The 22,654-nt window shown below is 42.9% G+C and overlaps 1 protein-coding gene across 1 annotated transcript; it reads left to right on the top strand.

Moving 5' to 3' along the window:
- Positions 1-2,527: 2,527 nt before the first annotated feature.
- LOC139349492 (neuropeptide Y receptor type 2-like) lies at positions 2,528-6,101 on the top strand. Its single transcript, XM_070990352.1, has 2 exons — positions 2,528-3,405; positions 4,562-6,101. Exons 1-2 carry the CDS (start codon positions 2,528-2,530, stop codon positions 5,556-5,558), a joined length of 1,875 nt encoding a protein of 624 aa, XP_070846453.1. The 3' UTR covers positions 5,559-6,101.
- The last annotated feature ends 16,553 nt before the right edge of the window (positions 6,102-22,654 follow it).

Raw genomic sequence — 22,654 nt, 5'->3', positions numbered from 1 at the left:
GTGCTCATTTCATTGGCTTTTTTCTCCTTTTATATACCGTATCTTGCTTCTTTTTTTTTTTGTAAAGCACTTTGAAACATCATGAAAAGTGCTATAAAATTAAAGATTATTATTATTGTTATTACTTTGCATTACTTTGTGGTCCTCTGGGCAATGAGACTGAGGCTAATATGGATCAGATTCGTGCTCGAACATGTGCAGTGGTGAAGTTTAGTGGTGAGGTGGTTACTGTGTTGTTCATGGTGGAAGGGCAGCAAACATTGGCAGGGCTGACGGGGAACATGGAGAGCTGTGCTGGCACAATATAACATGACATTGTACTGGACTTTGTATGAAAATCTACTTTAAATACCATAAATATTTTAGCTAATATTCTGCTCATATGTCGTATTCCAGCATAAAGTTGACTTTGAACGAATTGGTTCAACATCATTAGCCCACACAAAACTCGGGCAGGGTCATTCCAGCAAAGGAGCACTGGTTGGTCTCAGACGGTCTTTGGAAATAATATGACTGCCATGTGGGCCAACAGGGGCCCATTACAAATATTTGCTCTGGGACCTCCAAGCAGGTTAATCCAGCCATGATGAAATGAAGTGGAGGTATCACATAGAGGAAAAAGTGCATACTCAAGGAAAGTACTGGGTTACTAGGTAAATTTACTTTCTTGCCATCACTATCAATACATAACATAATCTATAAAACATACAAAATAGCCTCTACAGCACACATGGTTTTTGTGTATTTCTGCATTAAATATGGTCTATTTTTTTTTTCATTTGTCTTCTTTTTTTTTTAATGTTTGTCATTTATTTTATAACCACTGATGTATTTGATTGAAGTCATCGGTGTTGAGAAAACAATGACAGAACAAGCTTTGAGTCAATACTCTTTCAGGGTCTCATAATCAATCGGAGAAGAGAAAAGAATCCAGTTATCCCCATTTTTGAGCGCCAGGAAAGGAAGCATCCGTCACTCTGTCGGCTCGCAACGGACACATCGAGTGAGGCACAAGCCAACGGAGTGAAGTGATGGTCACTTTCTGATTGATCATCCTGTCTAAGAAGTGCCATAGGTGCTGTGCGGTTAAGCGCGTGGCGGTGCGCGCGTGTGCGTGTGAGTGAGTGCGTGCGGCAGCTGCAGCTGCTCCCTCCCCGACTTTATTCCTCCCTCATATTCAGTCCTGCAGTGGCGGATGGGCTCGGTGCTCGCGGCGGCAGGAGCGCAGACATCTGAGGAGCCTCTTGGTGTCAAAGAGACGCAGACGGAAACACAAAGAGCGACTTCCACCGACAAATCCCCCTGAGCCTCAGAGACGGATTATAGAGCGCGTGTACCTGCTGTGAGCGATTCGGGATCAACTTTGTGTCTGTGTTCGGCTGTTTTTCTTCTTCTTTTGCGCAGATTCAGTCAGCAGCTGGCTGCATCTTCAACGTCTTCAGGCTGTCAGCATCAGATGAGCCGCGCACGGTCAGTGAACAACAGCCCAACAGAAATTTGGCTGAATTTGCTTTTTTTCTGACGTGCTTTTCTCATATATAATTCTTTTCTACTCCTCTTTGCCTTTCATAGGATTAAAATGTGTTTTTTGGAGGATGTGTTTGGGGTGGGCATTTTTAAGTTTCTAGATTGCAACTTTCCCCTTTTTCAGTGCCTATAATTTGATGCAACCGGCTCTGGAAATGTAAAAAAAAAAAATACTATATCTACAAAATGCTATATGTTCAGAATGACATCCTGCTAACTGTGCTTAATAAATGAATAATTAATATTAAAGCTATACTGCAGATGTTTTTCTTTACCATGCCAATATTCTTAAAATTAGCATAAACATTTCCTCACTTTCTTCTTGGCTAAATGTTTCTGACTGGGACCAGTTGTGATCCAAACACGCGACGGTGGGATGTGCAAAGCTTTTCAGCCTGCGTCCCTCCAGGAATTGGTTGTTTGCTGTTGTTTGGTCTGCTACAGAGCTGCTCCTGCAGCTGCAGGTGGGGACAGCCTCTGATATCTGTGATGTTTCTTTAAACAGATCTGATCACATCCCTCTGATGGACTGAAGGTGTGAGGAGGAAGAGAGAGTGAGGAGGAGGAGGTGGGAGGTTTGCGTGAGAATTGCTTTACTTGAAGGTGAGAAAGGCTATTAACAGCTGACGGACAGCCACTCCCTGGAGGAATGAATGTACATACAAGGACTGCACTGGGACCAGCAGCATGACTCCAGCTGACTCATAGGATGTGGCATAAAAAGGGGACCATGAGTTACATTTTCTACAAAGATTTCTGTCCACACAGAAGCGAAGGAGCCGCAGACCACAAGACCGGAAGGTGGAGCCTGATGTTTCTGGTAAGGATTTCCTGCCTGTTTGGATTCTGATTGTGGCGCTTTGCTTTTCCTCAGTCGTGTCTATGAATGGATTTTAATGAGGACCAAAGGAAACCTGTCCAGTAAACCTGACAGTCGAGAGATTTTCTCCCCTCTCTGCTGCCCCTCTCGCTGTGTTTCTGTCCCCACTGGGAAAGCAGCATGGATCTGTCCCAGGACCAGCTGTCGGACTGGAGCTCAGTCCAGCCCAGCTTCTCTACACTGCTACAGTACGACGGCTCTCAGGAGAGACTCAACCACTCCTACAGCTTCCACGGCACTGTGATGCTGCCCTCCACCTTCAGCTCACCTACTTCCTCCCTCCCTCAGCCAGTGCCCTCTCTGCTGCCCTCCTCCCTCATCTCCTCCCCTTTATTCTCCACCATCTCCACCTCATCCTTTCCACAAGCAACCACGTTTATCTACCGACCCTCCTCTTCCTCCTTTCCTTTGTCCCTGTCCACCTTTTCTTCTAATGACTTGGCGGACCTGGAGAGCATGCTGCTCTGGACTCTTCACGAGCCAAGCACAATCGCTCTGACCATCATGTACTGTCTGTCTTTTATTTTGGGATTTGTTGGGAATTTAATGTCCCTGCGCGTCCTCACCAACAGGCGGAGCCGGCGACTCGCTGGCGTCAGCGCCACGCGCAGTCTCCTGGTGAACCTGGCGGTGTGTGACCTGGCTGTAGTGTGTGTGTGCATGCCCATCACCCTGGGAAGCCAGATCTACACTGCCTGGGTCTACGGTGACCTCCTGTGCCGAGCCGTACCCTTCACGCAGGCTGTTTCCGTCTCCGCCAGTGTGCTAACGCTGACAGTGATCAGTGTGAATCGCTACTACAGCGTTCGATCACCACTGCGAGCTCGCTCCATGTTTACCCGCCGTCGAATCTTGGTGACCGTCGCCGTGGTGTGGATAGTGTCTTCGATCATATGCGCTCCTATTACAGTGATGAACCGGCGACGGGAGATCAGCTTTGGGACATTTGCCATCTTGGTCTGTCAGGAGGAGTGGCCTCAGCATCGCCTGAAACAGGGGTAGGTACTCTGCCAGGGTTCTTAGATCTAGTCTATGAACGTCCGCTTACAATCCACGATGCTGCCTGAGGGTCTTGAGACGACAAGCTGACCACTGGTTGGGCTGTGGTTAATGTTTTTTGGCCTTCCATTACTGGTAGTTTTTGTGTGACCAGTTCTCCAGGCAGTAATTGAGCATGTGGAATTGGAGGAGGCTGTCAATGAAAAGAGAGCTCTCTAATTGGATGTTCAGTCCAGCGAATCTGTGATTCCATAATTTTAAGGTGTTTTCTCCCTCCGGGGTTTTCCTCAAAAGATGAAAGACCACAGACTGGTGAAATAAAACAAAACAAAATCAAACTTTATTCTGCTAGTTAAGACTTTTTTCACATACTTGTAATTCAAGTTGTGAGAATATAATGAAGTTTTTCAGTTGCATGAAGACGTACACTATCTTTCTGAGATGTTTCTTTAGATCCACAACGAGAACTTGCATCGGCTGTCAGGTCGTTTTGGTGTCTGTAGTCTTTGCAGTGTGTTGCAGTTAGCATTTGCCTGTGCTTAGGAAGCTACTTGAGGACCCACTTGCCATTCAAACCTGTGAGGTTCTTAAACGCTGTGTCGGGGAGCTCAGATTCAAATTCTGCACCAATCTTCTTTACTCTAAAACAGCTTTAGAGACACCTTTTTTTATCCTTTATTTGATCCTTTTTCAGAATTTCCCTGTTTTGTTTTCTTTGATTTTGTGTTGTCAAATGTCTCAGAATGGCTTGGATTGTGCAGACTCTCTACTTTTGGGCTGATATGCTATTATTGCGTCATTGTCTATTCAATCACTTGGCAACTGTGTGCTGAAAAGCGTCAGCACATTGTGTTAATCATCCAGAGATACGCTCAAATCAAATTTTCTTGAGGGTTCTAACACAGTCCTGCTGCTTCCAATTTCATCATATTGATCTTTGCTTGTTGTTGATGAAAACAGGAGCAAATTAAAAAGTACTGAAAGGAGTCCACTGTGTCCCTGATAACTGTATTTAGGCTGCAGTCCATTACTCCAAGAACGCTGTTATTCTAAAAATATCCTCAAATCACAGTTTCTAAGTAGCAGAGAAGTTACGGCTCCAGCAACGTAAAATGACTTTGTTGGTGTTTCACCTCATTTTCAATTCTTCCACAGATACAACGTGCTGCTGTTTGTGATGCTCTACTGCCTGCCAGTGACCTTTAACCTCACCATCGGCTTCCTAACCGGCAGGCGGCTTTGGAGAGGGAAGAAATCCACTTTCGCTGATCTTGATCCTCGCAGCCAAGCACTGCACGTCTCGCGCCTCAAGACGCGCCAGAAGATCGCCAAGATGGTGGTTTGTTTGGTGCTGCTGTTTGCAGTGTCATGGCTGCCGCTTTACTTGGCTGACCTTTGGATCGACTGCGAGCAAAGGCCACCATCTTGGCTCCTGCAGACGCGACCATTTGCCCAGTGGCTGGGCCTGACAAACTCCAGCCTTAACCCTATCTGTTACTGCTTCATTGGGGATCTGTACCGCTCAGCAAAGGTGATACGAACAAGATACTACCAGAAAGTCGCCGCTCTCTTTGGCACCTCCTCGTTCTCCAGCTCAGCTACAGTAGCGTCTCCTGTTGCAGTGATTACAGACAGCAGAGTGACTGAAGCTGAGCGCCACCATATTGCTGCCGCTGCTGTGGCGGCGTCTGCACCCATTGTTACACTCCCTCGGCTGCTGAGCCTGGCTCGAGGCCAGGGACTGGGGCAGAAGGTCGGAGACAGTTCAGACAGCCGAGCAGGATCTGACCACAGTATCTCAGACTGGTGTCGGTCCAACGCCAGTGTGTGTGACAACTCCTTGTTCCCCTGCCAGCTCCACGCACTCCAGCACTCCTTACAAAGAGCAGACCTCCTGCCTGCAAGAAGACACTCAGTGAATGAGAACGCTGCACCTTTACCTTTAAGAATGGAGTCCATGGAAATAGACATGCTGCCTTTGAGGAGGCATTCAGGGGACAAAATATATGGTCTGTCAACTGATAAGAGAGACATCATTACCATGGGTAGAGACACTCTCTGTAATACTGGACAGCACAGAAGTAAAACATTACAAACCTACTCTCTGGTAAGCAGTAGGGAGGACGAAACAACCGATATAACCAGCTTATGAAACCTGCAGCAAATCTGATGTATCAGCAGGGAGGAATCACTTCTTTTTGTCACATACAGCTCCTGATTCACAGTTTGCAGTTGACAGTGTGACTTAATCCCTTGCAGAAGCCATTGTTTGTCTTGAGGCGCAACTGACCTGGCCTACGGTCCGTCTTTCTCTGTGTAGTATTCTCTTGTGTCATCATAAGCTTGGGATCCAGGGCGAGTGTTTGCAAAGACAAGGTCAGGTTTTCGAAGGCAGGCGGAGTGAGCAATGATGGAGTCAACCCTGCAGGGGAGACTTGGAGTGTTACTTAGTCCTGCGCTAGAAATCCGGTTATCAGTAAGAGGGACTGATTGCAGCACTGTGCCATCACATGCAAGTCGTATAATAAGTGATTCAGCTGCTCGCCATGGTTGTGTCTAACATGCTTAAGACAGTAACCCAGCAGGACATATCTGTGTGATATAAATTCTTTTCTTTACATTTGTCTCTTTCTTTCTTACTGCTTTGCTAATGGTTTTGTTTGTATTTGTTGCTCACATAAAAGGTCAAACACTTTGTTTCAGTGCAGTGTGTCACACACCAAGAGTTTCTGACGGGTCTTTGCGGGGTAATGCCACCATCAGCGTCAGAAATGTTCTGTAGCAGCAGGTGTTCGTGTGTGCATCCATACAGGTAATTTGCAAAGAATATGAGACATACTGCAGTATGAAGCAGAAAATGAAAACTCAGAATACAGAAAATGGTTTCGTTATGCGTTCTGTGATACTGCGCTAGACCAGGTCGTCTGAAATAAGACCAGAACAAGCAGGAACAAGCAGGGTTGCTTTATAAAGAGGAAATCAAAAGGGTCGGTTCACCCAAATAACCCCCCCCCCCCAATAAATAAATAAATAAATATTCTTGTATACCTTAGGTGGTTTCTAACCATGAAGGTATCTGAGGTTTAGTTTGCCCTGATGTTGAGTTAACTCTCCCTGACTTTTCTGATGCCACCCACATACGTATCGAATGGCATATTCATTCTGCCAGCAGCATTTCCAGCCGATAATGGAGAGGTGGTTGCAAGGAGCAGTTAACATCTTTCATGCATGAAGAAATCTGCCAATTAAGGGCGCCCTGTGGATTTTCTTCTTTCTTCTCTTAGTTTCTTCTTTTAAGTCACAGTCATAGTGTTACTCACCAAAACGCACCGTGTGTCCTTGAAGCCTCACAAATATGCTGAAATATTCCTTCCACACAAGGCAAAGCTCGTTTTGAGCAGTTTCATCCGTGCATTGCTTGCATCCACACTTACTTTCTAGTGGTCTTCTTCCCCACATTTAACTGACATATTACTGTGTTTTTAGGTGCAATCTTGTGACACCACTGGCAGGAATGTGCACTGTGCGAGTGCTCTTGCACATGAGACAGACAAAATAGGAAGCTATTCATAAAAAACATTACTCATTTGAGTGGTCAAAACCTATTTTCAAAGAGTTGTTATGTCTGCACGCTGAATGGCCCAATGTTATCTTGTCAACATTTTTCTGGCTCTGACAGAGGAAATCCTTCACTCCCCTACAAAGCTCTGATTGGCATAGTTGTTTTTCCAACCATGGCAACAAGTGTCAGTGAATGCAACACCAAACTTAATTGAACCCTTAAATAAACCAGAGATCCATAACTTGGACATCAGCGTGTTTGCTTCTCTGGATCGTGGTTGTTGGGGCACAGACATCTCAAACCAAGACAAGCAAAAACAAAGCTGCATGCTAGATACCGCTAAAGGTCAGAGAAAATGTTTGTGGTGAGCTGACCCTTAAACCATTTGGTTTGTTGCTTAAATCACATTAACTGTAGTGTGAACAGCTACAGAAAAATACGAGAGACGTATAAGACTCTTCTAATATTTGATAACAGGAGAGTTTTGGCCCAACCAGAGACACTGCCTGTTAAACCAGCTCATGCCTTGTTGAGTTGAGGACTGAAACAGGGTGCCGAAATAGCTTTAAAGGTTAAAGAAATAACACACACACACACACACACACACACACACACACACACACACACACACACACACACACACACACACACACACACACACACACTCTCACACATACACAGATGCATGCACACAGACAACAAAATCTAATCTACCCTCAGGCTTCGGCCAGTTTTGTGCAAGACAGAGGTGGTGAACAGCATGAACTGCTGTGACATCACACTTGTCCTTGCAGCAAAAGTGAAGTGGTGCAACACTCGAGGCATCAAACAGTGTTGAAACTGTCCTATTTATGCTATTGGATAAGGTTGCTTTGTACTTTGGAAAATCTCAATGCCATTATGCTGTGACTGTGTCTTTCATCTCTAATTCTCTCTTTACTTTCATCTACCTCTCTCTCTTTCTCAGTTTTGCACCGTGTCGATGGAGGGCATGTGTACTAAATAAGGCGCATTTGGTGTTTCATTAAAAAAGCAAAAAACTTTGTCTGTGGTCACATGTATCAATGACTGAAAGGTCCCAGGGTTTACACACAATTTAAAGAGCCTTCAAAACAGCAGTTCCTAAAAGAAGTTTGATTGTTTAAGTTGTCTTTAGTTAATAAGAAAGTTTGGACAGATAAAAGGTCCATGAGAGTCCCGGATCCTTTGTCCATTCTCTTCATGCTCCTGCAGACTTGATTAAATCTTAATGGGATCTGAATTTAGTTATGAGTAGCTCTCATTCCTTTATCAAACGAGTTACAAAAGAAGCTGAAGGCGGGTGAGATTCAAAGACAGCCTCATCAAACTTGTGAAATGGACATCGCTCCTCCATGAATTTGATTAGTGATTGCAGAACAAGTTTGGCATGCTGATTCAACTTGTTCTTCATAAGGTAAAAGTTAGCTTGCATATTTCACACAATGAAACCACTTTGATGAAGGTTTGGGTTAACTTCAGGCCCATATGCAGAAAAAAAGATGGGGCCACTGACCCTCAAATTCCACCTGGCGGTAAGTCTGCGTTTTCGCTGATATTCTAGACGACACAGCAATCATTCGAGGTTACATGGACAGGAATTTTTGGAGAGACAGGTAGTCGAGCATCAATCTGCACAGAGCAGGTGGACTGAAACAGGAAGTGAGACACAGGAATGGTGTAGAGATCTGGCAAACTTTCAAAATTAAACACCCGGTGCAGTCTCTGATCAGTTTCCAATCATTTAACTACGAAGCCTAACCCTAACCCTCGCTTGTTATTTATGCATTTCTTCTTTCTGCATAAAACATTTGCACACCTGATTAAAAAAAAATAAATAAAAAAACCTGCATCAACTGCATCCCTGCTTGCCACAGTAGCTTTCAGTCTTCGTCTTCCCTGTGTGTCACTTGTGCATTGCTGCCTTTCAGGGTGCATTACTACAAGTGGTTGATCAGTGGAAGGATGTGAAGCCAGTGGCTGCAATGTGCACCGCAAATACAGTGTGATATGAGACCACATATGGTCTGGGATTAATTGATAATATTGATAATGATACCATTTTTATTTCATTTTCAAACTGAAATATTCAGAAAAATGCTTCTTCGATCATCACCAGCAATCTCATTATCAACGTACAGATACACAGGTGAGGAGTAAAGGACAAACCTGAGTAAATGAGGGGCGAAATGTAACAGCCACTATGCCGTGACCATGCATGCAAATACTCGATTCTGGATCAGGATGGCAGGAGGAAAAGACCCAAGTCACTTTAAAAGTGGATTTATAATTAGGCCACAGATGGCAGGAGCTTCAGTCATAAAGAAAAAAAGTCATATCGTCAGCTGAGTCATTTTTTGCCATAATCTCGACAAGTGGGCGAGTACATGTGTGGCCAAGAGGTTCTCCAAATTAAATGTGCTCCGGAACAAGGCCTAAATGGGTTTTCAGATTGGACGTGCCTCTTGGCAGGATGACATAATTTGTCTGCAGCTTTGAAAACTGTTTCAAGTCACAGCTGCAAAAATAATTCTGCCCACACTTTGCTTAGTTTACGGCTACCGAGCGGTCACTCATGAATCACATTGTTTTGTTCGTTTCAGGACGCTGCCCTCTGTGCCATGCACTTGTTTTAGATGGAGGCAGGATCAGGTGGAACTAGGGTTAAATTGCATGGCTTGGATGGCACCCATTAGTACAGAGAATACAATAGAGATGAATTTTTGCTTTTGATTTCATTCTATGTAGCCTTATTTCATAAGTCATATGAAAAAGTGCTTAAAAAGTGAAAACTAATTAATTTGCCCATTTCAGACATTCGGTGGTAATCTATTTTTGCTTTTCAACCACGTGGTTGAGGTTACAGTGAACAGCTGTGGCCATGGTAAAAAGAAACCAACGTTAAGTGCTGCAGGAAACGAAAGCAAATGCGGCTGACGTCGTTGACCCATCCACCCGCCATGACCCCCTCCTCCTCCCTCTGTGGCTCTACAGCATCACACTGCTCCCTCTGCTTCCAATCTACAGGTCATAACTCCCACAGCCGGTCCCGCTCTTTCAACATTACCATCCAGCATGTTGTTATTGGATAATTACTGAAATTACTGGTGCTGCTACACTCAATACAAAGATTTCTGACTTTTTAATAAAAAATTTCTGAGGGCAGTCTCCTTCAGGACATCATTAACAGCGTCAGTGTTTACCCTCACACCAAGTGACGACATGCCTTTTGTAATAATGGTGTTCATCCCTCCAGCTGAAAGAAAGAGCGTTGAATCACATCACTGGTAAAGAGCAGGTCAAAAACCTCTTCTTCCAGCACATTATTTCAGTATCAAATCATCAGGTTCTGCTGCGCCTCCCTCCTCTCCCTCCTCATTGTATATTTTTCCTGTTATCCACAGAGTATACGAGCCACAGTGCTTGTTTGATTACATTTCATCATCCCTGTTTCCAGGTGCATGTAATGTATTATTTGTAGGGACCTGAGTTCAGCGCTTGTGAATTGCCATCTGACTCTTGAGGTACCTGCACGGATGTGATGAGCAAACACATACACACACATGCACACACATTTTAGTCTACCTTTTCAGACATCCCCAGGACTCATGATGAGGCACTTCAACTCACGATTGCTTTCATTTCTTCAGTCATCCAACCATTTTGATTCTCTCATCATGCTCTATTCTCCTTTGTACTCTCTCCGCCCTTTGCCTCGTCTCTCCACCTCTCTGCCTCTCTTTTTCTTGTTTCTTTCCATTTTGGTCATCTCTTCTCTCCTTGCGTCATTGCTGCACCAGTGTCAGAAACTTGTGCTAACAATAGCCTGCTTTTCTCTCTCTTCCCATTCCTTCATTACCATCTTCATATTTCCTTTTTTGGCAACAAGACAAGGGCCATTTAACACTAGAGAGCAGAGCTGGAGGGGTGCAATGCACACTGGAGGCACAGAAACAGTGAACTAAAAATGCTGGAAGAATAATATACACATATTTTATTGACAAGGCTGATAAAAGAAGGGACATTTCTGCACAGAAACTATGTTCTGCTGTTCATGTCACATTGATTTTACTTAAAAAAAAAAAACATTATTAGCAGACTGTGAAATGCTGTGTCTCATCACAGGGTTCACAGTTTGTTAATGTTGCTTGAAGACGAGATCATTTCTGAAGGCTTTTTAATGCTACGCCCATCTGCTCAGGCTCATTTTTGCACTGCAAAGGCTGGTGCCAGAAGGTTCTTCTGCACACACAGAGTATGATATATAATCTATTTGATCAGGCCTGGACCTGCCATACCTACCTGTGTGGATTAATATATGCTACAGAATGAAAATTGACATAAATACTGATTCAGTGTCAAAAAGATACTAAGATTATTTTATAAACTGCTGCAGTTTGGAATAGTTTTTTTTACTTTGGTAGACTCAGATGAGCGTAGGAGGAGGAGTTTGCAGAAATCTTGGCATGTTTGTCTCGTGGAAAAAGCTCAGGTGTTACTACTAATATTAACATTGTATGTGTGACAATGAGCCAGCACGAGCACAACCAGAACACAGGTCTTGTCTACGTATATATACATTTATTTCAAAAAGGATATTATGCCCAGAGAAAGCAAAAATGCTCCAACAATCATGCCGGACCAGCAGGTGGCGATAGTCTACATCAACCACACGTGACATATGAGAGAAGAGCATGCAGGGTGAGCTTATTTTTCTTTGGCAGTAGTAACTTCTAGCAATTTGAATCTATTTCTTCCTGTTTATGTAACACCTTTCTGGCACACGGCCTAACTGTGCTCACCAACTGTAGATTTGGTCCGCCATTGTTGTTGTTGTTGTTTGAGGCACATGTTGGTTTTACAAAGCAACAACAGACTCACACGTTTTCAAAAATCTCAGTTTTAGTGACGCAAAACTCTGCATGTGGACCAGTACGCAGCGGAAAATACCTTTCCTGCTTTGACATGTCAAAAAGGCTCAAACAGCCTTTTCGATGCTCACGTGTTTGTGAGCTCTGTAGCTCAGACTGACCAGACCTCCAGTCCATCTGTACTGGACACCGGTGTGTTAGAGTTTAAGTAGTGGAACTAATGATTGTTAGATAATTAATCTGCTTGCTTAATCGTTTTGTTCTATTAAACAATTATTTTTTTCTGTCCATCCACTAATTGATCAGTTGTTTAATTATTTCAGCTCTATATGTAAATATTAAAATATTGGGATTTGGGCTGCTAAAACAAAACCAGAGAATTAGCTTTTAAAAATAGGGCATCAAATACTTCAAATATCTATTTTCTTGCCAAAAACACAATTCTCAAACATTTCAGGACTGAGCTTTGTTATTCATGGCTCATGTACTCAGTTACTTTGGGCAATTACTGTCAATCATTTGTTTGGTTATGCTGTCGCTGTTGATTTTAGTTGTTTTTACCTTCACTTTACACCAAGTCAAATACTGCTGTGGTATTGATGCACTCCACTTGATAAAATAAACCAAAAACACAGCCCTGATACTGACTGAAACAGCTGACACACCAGATTTAAAGAGCACTTCATCAAACCGTGAGAGGCTCAGCAGGCGGATAAACGTGGCAGGATGCTGAAGAAGTCTCAGGAGGTATGAACGCAGCAATGCTGGAAGAACTTTTTATACTTTCAGAAAGAAAGAATCCTATTCTGGACTTCCTCAATCACATCATCCCCCAAAAAACAGATTTAATAAGCCACTACTGAGACACGAGAGATCTGACCAGACGAGCAGAAGGTCATTGTTCTACCAAATGTAATTTAGCCAAATAAATAGACGACATTATCCTGCTAAATTTAGGATGCTAATGTAAGTCTGGCACAGTTGAAATCTGTAACTTTCTCCATAACCATTTTATTTGGCCTAATTGTTGAATCTGAGCCAAATCCCTTCTGTGTGTTTGTGTGTTGGTGCAGCATAAGGGAAGCCAAGAAGTGTGAAATGGATTTAACCATATTGATGCCACTTTTTCATTACTGAAAAATGGGTTAGAATTACACAGGACCATTATGATGACAGTAATTATAAACAATTGAAACCTTGAAAGCGTTCTGCCAGCTTTGGCTCAGACATTCAGCCAGCTCTTAAACTGCTGGTCCCGGTTGCAGCTTCACTCAGTTGACAGCTTTACATGTAATCTGTCATTCTGAAAACAAGGACTGTTGTATTTGTATCAACAGTAAACTCACGATTTGAATTTACAGAAGTTGCAGTTGGTGATCCGTCCATCATAACTGCACTTCCCAGCTGCTCCCTTCATTTTCTCATCAGTATTTATGAAACAGATAATCCTCAACAGTCACAAAGTTGTGGCAACACCGGCAACACAGCTGTAGTAAAAGCTGAGCCAGAACAGCCCTGTTAGTTTCCCTCAATGCCGGTAAACTAACATAATTTACCAATTTAAAAAGTCTTGGAGTTATATGAGCTGTGATGGAATTAAACTGAATGCTCTTGACAGACTGGGATGGAAATTCAGCTGAACTTTTGAACTGATGTGGAGTCAGTGGTCGGCACCACAAGGTCAGCAGACGCCGATACTAACCCAGTGCCGATCAGCTAAGTGAATCCCCCGTTTGTTTATCTATCTGCTGAGCATGAGAAGTGAGTCTGCACAGTCCTCAGCTTGAGCTAGCAGCACCGCACTACATACAGAAGTCAGCGTGCTAACACGCTGATGTTCAGCAGCTCTGATGCTCATCATCTGATTTTATCGTGCTAACAGGTGCTAATTAACCCTAGAGAGAAAGTACAGCTGTGGATGATCACTTTAGCAGGTATTTCTTAAATCAGTTTTGAAAAAAATGTGTTGTTTCATTGCACTAAAACTAAGATGTCAACCTCATGGTGCTGCCAGAGCGAAAGTCAGGTGACCGTCAGAGTCATTAGGATTCATCCTCTGGTCACCATGAATATCTGTGTCAGACATCAGGTGATCCTTGCAGTAGATGTTGAGATATTTATGAGATATAGTAAACCAGCATTGCTGTCACGCTGATAGCATGGCTAAAACAGCATCAGCCCTCCATAAACATGTTGTATAAAATCCCTCCTTTGGTAGTTTTGCAGCCCTGCATTTGTGATTTCTAGTTCAGGTGTTTTACTTTGAATCCTTGAGGAAACACGGGGGCAGGAAAGCCATTACAGAGCCATTACCAAATGTCCTGGATTGATGTGTCTTCAACTAAATGAAATTTATTGTCCCATCTAAACATTTTATGGCTTAGGCCTGGCTTTAGGGCTGAAGACGTAGCCTTTCCTAGTTTTACTCTGTGAGGAAAGTGATTCACAAGCTGCTCTGAATTTTCTGGGCGTTGTGCTTTTCTGCTCTAGTTCTCAAGCAATTAAGGCACAAATTCATCACTTGCCTGTTTATTCTCTTCTTCTACCTGACGACATGGAAACGGATGTCTGTCATTTGTCCAGCTTCCCAGGGATCACGGTTGCACCTGCTATAAAATAGAGACTGGAACTGAAATCTTGTCGCCGTCCAGCAACTCACTGGGACACGTCTCACTGACCACAGCTGAACGCAGAAAGGCTGTCAGAATATCCTCTGTTACAAAGAAAATGACCACTTTCACAAAGTTGAATGGGATTAAAGGCTCACAGTCCTCTGAAAATGATGTGTACTGCTACTCACTGGTTTGACACATATGTTCTTGTACTGTAGAGAAATCACAGGGACATAAGTGAGAAAAGGCAGTGGAACAACTAGCATTATGTTAAAAATAAAGAAAAGAGCATTTATTCTTGTTAGAACTGCATGTTTATATATGTGTAAAAACGAACCCATTGATATATTGATTCCCATCCCGTCCGCTCCTGTTGATTATTCCTCCAATGATGTGATGAAGAGTGAAAATGACTCCCATGGGAACCACAAGGATTCTCTGTAATCATTACGTTTCTTTCAAAATCTATTAGCATTTTTCACTCAACAGACAAATTCAGCTGGAGCTCCATCAGGTCAAAGTTCAGCCGCTAAATCACACAATTTTACCAAATTTGCCAAAAGGTGTGATGATGATGCTGTTGTGATGATTGAGAACGGAGGCACCGCTGACTCTGCCCGTGTTCAGTGTACAACAGCACACTCTGCTCAGTGTCTCATTACCTGTGTCACACCTGTGAAATGACTCTCTGATCTCAGACCAGGCAAGTCTAACCCTAGTAAGAGTGTTTGAACCTCTCCGGCGACCAGCAGATGCTTTGACTGACTGACTGACGGTGCTGCGGCTGAAGTAGAAGCACTGCAGTTCAATTCATTGAAAGCGGCTGCTGTAGTGAACAAACTGAGTGAAAACTGAGAGCAAAACACATCACCTCGAGCTTTGCTAACACACAAACTGGAGTTACTGCAATCTAAAAGTAAGAGGTGTTTCAAGGCTACACTTCAGGTGGATAGGTCTGCCCTGTAATTGTTATCTCTTCACACACACACACACACACACACACACACACACACACACACACACACACACACACACACACACACACACACACACACAGTGGTCTGCTGAGCCCTCACCGGTGTACAAACACATGTATTTTATCTCTGCATACCCACGTACTTATTCTCTTTCTCCGTCTCACTTCTCTCCTTTTTTCCGCGCACTGTCAGGCCTACTTTCACTTCATCCGAAGCTGATATGAGCGTTAGACCATATCAGCAGAGCCAGCGGTCAACCTTTTAGCTGTCTGTTTGTTGCTCTGTCCGATTTATAGTCTGGACAAACACAAAAGACCTGAAGGTGTTTGCCGTGTGTGAAATGATTACATGAAGTGTACAGAACAAGCTTGTACACGGAGGACATAAGTGGTCAAGGAAGCAAACTCTGCCAACGCATTCATCAGCACAAAGAGATAAATACACACATCAGAAGTGAATCTTAAAATGTTCTTCCAGCAGGGCACTGAGAGCGTTACTCTCAGATACGGTTTCCTTATTTTCCAGATACAAATCTGAGGTGGAAGCTTTGCCAGCATGTGTGTGTGTGTGTCTGCATATGTTTGTGCCTGTATCTGAGGATCAAGCGTCCACTAGGAAGGATAAAAATCTTTTTTCAAACATTTGACAGCTTTTCCTCGTTGATGGATTCACCGTAGCCTGAAGTGAAAGGCCGTGCTCCCCAGATGGCGCAGGCTCCGGCAGAATACTGTTGTGTGTCGCCTCCATCACCGATTTCCAATACTCAATATCCAAACCAAGTGAGGCGGAAACCACAAGATTTTCTGCCTTGGCGCCAAAAGAAAGAGACAACATGGTGAGATTGGCTTGGTCATAGAGCTGCAGTCAATCCTCATACAGTAATGGAGACTAATGAGCTCCAGAAATAGCTGTTTCCTGTTTTTCAGCTAAAAAAAAAAAAAAGCTGAAAAATATTTTCCTGCAGTAGTGATACAGTAATATTTTCTTACTGGAAAATTCCCCAAAATGGGATTGAAAGACTCTAACGGTGCTCTGTGTGAAGGTAGGATGGGATAATTAAAAAGTCATTGTTTATACACCTGAACATCACTGCAGCAGTCAACACTCTCGTGGCTTCATTTCCTGTTTTATTTTGTAGTACTTACCATCTTGCATTCCAATTTATTTTACTTCCTGATATTGTTCAGTTTGTCCCCTGTTTCACCTGTTCTCTATTATCCAATCAGCAGACTCCTGGCTGTTCACGACCTGTTTGCCGCATCATCTTAGTTCTCCTCACAGTCAATCTTTCCAGCCGTTGTAGCTGCTTTGTTGTTTCTCAGTTTATGACTCCCGATGATCACAAGCTGTTAGCAAACACAGGGACTTTTGGACATTTGAGATCTGCCCATCATGGTGTCATTTTTGTCAGCAGGCAGCTGTTTGCAGTGAAAAAGGGGCCAAACAGGTGTTTTCGTCACTCCTGTCCCAACCTGTTTGAAACATGTTGCTGGCATCAAATTCATAATGAGCAGATATTTAATCAAGGTTGGAATATTATGGGAAACCTGGTTGGATGCAGTCTTAAGTTGATGTGATTCATTGTGCTCTGAACCAACCATATGGCCCATTATGCTCGCAGTGTTTTATAATGTTGTGGGATCATGTTTTCATTCCCACTGAAAGAAAGCTGAAATAATAGAAGTATAAATTGTTCACAATGACCTCAACCTATGAGACGATTTAATGTGTAAACAGAGATATCAGACTCTAGTTCTTAAGACAGTTTTTCACTTACTGATCTGATACTGCGGATATTTTCAGACACTGCAGCCTTGGTTCTCATTTGCTACAAAGATTGAACACACACACACACACACACACACACACACACACACACACACACACACACACACACACACACACACACACACACACACACACACACACACACACAGGTAACTTTATAGATGTGTGTGTGTTTATCTTTGTTCAGTTCCTGTCCAGTGTTGCTCTACTGACTCACAGAATGTGACACAGTGGGCTGAGACTACTTCGCCAGCGTGTGAAAGTCTGTCTGTTTCTGTGTGCGTTTGTATTAATCACACTGTCGGGACAAAATCCTCCCACGCAGTCGCATTGGTGGGACTGCTCTCATGTCCTTACAAGTCGTACACGATCAGATTATGTACAGTGGGTGTGGTGACTGGGATGAGATTCATTTCTCAGCTCTACTAGAAAAGAAAATGCATTTGCAGAACTGTTGAGAGGACCTCAGCTTGCACACTGGGTCAGCTGGTTCCTTTGTATTAATGACTTGCTTCCATGAAGGTTTGATCTCTGCAGAAAAACTCATTTTCTGTATGTGAGGTCATACAAGCAGGTGCAGCACTTCTCCCAGGCGAGCAGCAGCTCTAAACTGCCAGGAGATGTTAATGTGAGAGTGTTAGTCCACATGTGTAGAGCCCTGAGACGCAGCAGTGACATGTCTCACCTATTGCCCAGTGTATTCTGGAATTGGCTCAAGCCCCTTGTGAGTCTGAACAGCACAAGCGGTTTAAAAGATGGATGAATGGATGTGAGAGGACGGAGCCTGGGACTGACTGGTCCTGAGGTTATTATTTAGATGGGCTCCATCCTGCTCATAGACAGGATACCTAATTATTGTGAAAATGCAGCAACAGGATGCAGAGAATTAAATCTCCTGAAAAAGCCAAAGTGGTGATTTCTGGGAAAGCACAGGTTGTAGCCAACAGTTGTTTTTTTTTTACATCCTTCATACTTACTGCCATCATTCTTAGTCTTTGTGGAAGAAGAGGATGAGTCTGAACCCGCCATGATGCTGTGAAAACAGCAGTATGAGGAAATTGGCAGCACCCTCGATAAGCAGCTTTTAATGTCTTTGAACTGTGTCTGCAGCCAGCTTGTTAAATGACAAGGAGATCCTTAAAAAGGTATAATACTCCTGGCCCGGGTTCAGCGCCACCAGCCCTCTGCCTCGGCTGCAGAAGTGACCCCGGCAGACAGTCATCCATCCAATCTGCTGTTCAGAAAAAGGTGACAGCTGCCTGTTTCTGTCTCTCCCCTCTAGTCCTCCACTCCTTCTCCCTGAGGCTGCCTTCAGACCAAAATAGCACTATTAAACATCTCAGCAGTCTGTGCAGGTGTAGGTCTGTTGCTACGGGCAAGAAAATTGAATAGAGATTGTAGGAAGTCCAGTTTGAAGGCTTATCAGAGACTGAAGCAGAGCACAAAATGCTGTACTCTTTGTGCCCCCTCTAATTTCCTCCTTCATCATGATGCATGTCAGGAAAACAGCAGAGGTGACACACTGCTTTACGTATATAACAAGCTAATCCACTTGAAACCGTGATGGCATTTGTGTGGTAAAACTTCAGCTGTTTAATGTCGCCTCAGACGTCTGTGTGGCTCTCCTGCTGTGCCAGAGCACTGGGTTTTGTTGGCTGTGTTTTTTGAAGCAGTGCTAATGTTTGTCTGAACACAGGCTTAATGTTTTCCCTCTTGTTGTTGTTTCATATCCACACCGGACATGCACAACCCCGGAGAGGAGAGCTGCCCATGCAGCCAGCTCCGTTAACAGATGTGTGTTGATGGAGGCAGCCCGGCTGTTCGGGTGGTCTGCATATCAGCACTCATGCCTGGTGTAGAGTAATCCTAACATTCATTTGAAAACTGCGGGAGACACAATAACGTGGAGGTTCCCTTTCTGTAATCCTGCATGCTTTGATCATTTTCATATGTAAAAGCAACACTGCGTGGAGCACATTATAATTATAGCTTCTCGCTGTAACTCAAAATACATGCCTTTTTTAAATAATATAAACATAACAAAAGCATTATACAGCAAAGCCTTAAACTGAATAACTTAAAGTATATTGGAACATAATCCTTCTTACCCTCATGTGTCCTTACCTTTTATAAAAGACGTTAATCTAGACGTTAATCTAGCTTTTATTGTTAAAAAAAAAGATTATTTCTTTTCCTCAATCTCTCCCTTCAAACGTTAGAATGAACCCAAAAACAATCCCTCCACACTGTCCTTTCTCTTCTCCTCACTAAACACAAGCAAACACAAGCCTCCAGTTCTTCGTCATTCATTTCATCCCGTCTTCCTCTTTGAATGTGACAGGCCAGTGAACTAGACTTTATAGCCTGACTTTTAAAACTGCACCCGTAACGTTACCACTCCAGTCACAAATTGTCTGTGACTCACAGCCCAAGAGTGGGTCCACTTCATTACTGTTCTGCCGCGTGCAGGTGGGCATCAGCTGGGTGAAGTTTCCCATCAAATGAAAGTAAAATAAGAACATCTGTGCCTTGATAAGTCCACTGCCCCGGAGTATCCGGCTGATCAAGTGGACCCAGTGTTAGAACATAAGACACTGGAGAGTGTCCGCAGCGCTTCCTTTACTAAAAGAAGTGGCGAGGACATAAATGTGATTTGGAAAAGTGGGGTGGACATGTCCCTCCTGCCCCTCATGGATGTTAGATTCAGACTGTGTCATCTTACCCTGAGCTCAGCTTCCTGTACCACACTCTGGATGGAAGACGTTTTAGTCCCTTCATCATCCTTTCCACACCCCTCACTTTTTCATCGTCCTATATTCTGACTCATCCCTTATTGCAATTTACCTTGCTGTTTCATAAGAAAAATCTTATTATTATTTTATAAGCTCTTACAAAACTGCTCAATTATCCTCCCATTTAATCTGCTCTTTGTTACTGCAGCTGGGCATGTAGAGTATTCGTGTGTGCGTATCTGGAGGTGTAAACACTCTTGGCCTGAGCCATATTGGACCATATCTCAGCATTAAAAGGACTTCAGCACAATAAACAAAGCACCTACATTCACACAGATCACTATCAGCAGGATGTAGTTGGGTTTTTTGTGTTTTTTTATTTTTCATTTTTGCTGCCGAGGCACTCAGCAGAGACTATATTGAAGTAGACACAGGCTCTGAATCACAAACATACATCAAAAATGGATACCGTCTCTCTCCGGGCTCTCTGTACTTTATTTATCCCTGGGTGAGAAGTTTTGATGTCGAGCAATAACTCCTTCCTTCTCTTTCAAATAAAAGGTTGAATTGATAAGCAGGAAAGCATCTTTGCTCACTTCAGTACACTTTTACAACCTTAGTTGGTCTGGAACGACTATTAGCCCACGGTGGCTAATGTTAGCTAATGTTAGCTTTTATACGTTTTTGTACGATGAATGATGATGATGATGATGATGATTTCTGAACAGGTTTGCTGACTTTATGACCCTTCTCTCTACTTGTTGTACTGCTAAAATGGTAAATGCTAAACAGAAGTCTAGCTAAATAGTGGCTTAGCATTTAGCATTAGCATAAGTGTTTCACTGGAGCATTTGTGTTATTTTTAGAACATTTTGAGCGTTTTTTCACTGGTAAAATCTTGACAAACACACGTATGAACACACTATTAGTTCAGTTTTACTTTTATGTCGCTCACATCATATGGTCATATGGTTTAATGGCCTCCATTACATTTAATGACAAAGTGTTTGGTCAGCTGCTAACACTAGCTTGGTTTAAACTGTTGTTAGTTAAGGATTGCAGCACATAACGTCCAGAAATGTTTTTTACATTTCTGTTTGTGTACAGGTTGTACAAGCAAGATACATGCTAATTGCCACAGTAAGGCATAGAGGTGCTGGTCGGCAGATTATAAAACAGGCTAGCTGTTTTTAGCCTTTATGCTACACAGCCAGGCCACAGCCACACTGTGGCCCCATCAGAGCGGTATCAGTCTTCTCATTTAGCTCTTGACAACAAGGAAATTAAACATTTTTCCTTAAATGTCACCACATCTAGGTGACTGTTGAATTATTCACCATGCAGCAATCTTTTCCTTGTCTGAAAGTGGTTCCAGTCACTGAATCTTAAGCATATCTTTGCTTGCATATTATGATGAAGAGGAGGAATTAAATTGAAAAACACTGGCAATAAACATTTGGTAAATCTAAGTTGTAATTGGACTGAGAAGTTAAAGTATTCAATAAACAAAGAAACCACTCAAAGTCTGATTTCTGTGTAGTCACACCATCTTGTGACTAACCTGATGCCTTCTTTAAGGTGTGACTGACATTTTAATTAAAGAGCCGTGTGCTTGCCTTGTTAGCTTTGATGCTAGTAGCATTCATGAAGACAGACCAGTGGAAGAGAAAGATGAGCAACAAGCTTTCCAGGCCAGATTTAAACCCCAGAGTCACGTGGTTTTGAGCTGTGATCTTCCTGAAAGACTCACAGACAAGAATAAAATTATAGCTTTTAAAGTGAAAATAATCAAGCCTCCTTTACATTTTTAGCTAATAACACTGAGGTAATTTCACACCCCAGTGGGCCTCTGCATTAATCATTGCATGCGTTTCCAGTTGGTGTACGAGCGATTGGGATTTCTTGTAATCCTGTATTAGAATATTTAGCAGCATTTGAAATGAAGTACATACATGCGAGAAGGAAGTACAGCAGAGGCAGTTGGTATTAAGCAAATAGATCATTTGGTGAATGTACTAATTTGCACGCCATCACCATCTTTCACAGGAATTTCCTAAGAGGTTAGTTTGGAGTGAATTGGCTTTCGTTCAAACCAATCTTCTAAAGCTCTTCACATTTGGCGACATGCCAGTCTTTGTGTGAGGAAAACTGGGGGGAAATCTGGGATTAAATGTGGCTCCATAAAATTCGCGAGCTGTTCGAAATAGTCCACAGCAGCTTTTTATGAGTCACTTATTAATGATGAAATAATATTTTTTTGAAAATAACTTGCATACAATATTGTAAGTAATGCATTATTTTTGAGATATCATTAGTCATGGTGTAAGTCGTCAGAAATAATAACCAGATTAACTTATTTCTTCATCATTAACTATAAGCTAATCAATCAATGACTTTGATTAAAAGCTCCACGTAAGCACATTAACTAAGGTGAGTCTTGCATTATTGCTTAATCTTATGTCTTGTCTCGGAGAGGAACACACTACCAAAATCAAGCTTTAAGATGTTCCACCTGCATTAAATCCACAGTATTTCTGCCGCGAAGGGCTTCTCAATCAGCAGCGTGGGATCATGGGAGCAGCCGTCTTCGCTGTTAAAACACAGATTTCTCTTGGCTTGAATATTGTTGAAACAATTGGGATAATTGAGTACACAACTCAACAAAATATATATACGACACAGGTCTTG

Source organism: Chaetodon trifascialis, chromosome 2 (assembly GCF_039877785.1).
Source record: "Chaetodon trifascialis isolate fChaTrf1 chromosome 2, fChaTrf1.hap1, whole genome shotgun sequence".
Classification (NCBI taxonomy): Eukaryota; Metazoa; Chordata; class Actinopteri; order Chaetodontiformes; family Chaetodontidae; genus Chaetodon; species Chaetodon trifascialis.
The sequence above is the reverse complement of the archived record's forward strand: the minus strand, read 5'-3'. Positions and strand labels throughout refer to the sequence as shown.

Excerpts from the sequence above, each read along its gene's own strand:
- LOC139349492 (XM_070990352.1), top strand. The coding sequence starts at position 2,528 with ATGGATCTGTCCCAGGACCAGCTGTCGGACTGGAGCTCAGTCCAGCCC. Across the intron at positions 3,406-4,561 it reads CAGCATCGCCTGAAACAGGG|ATACAACGTGCTGCTGTTTG; the intron begins GTAGGTACTCTG and ends ATTCTTCCACAG.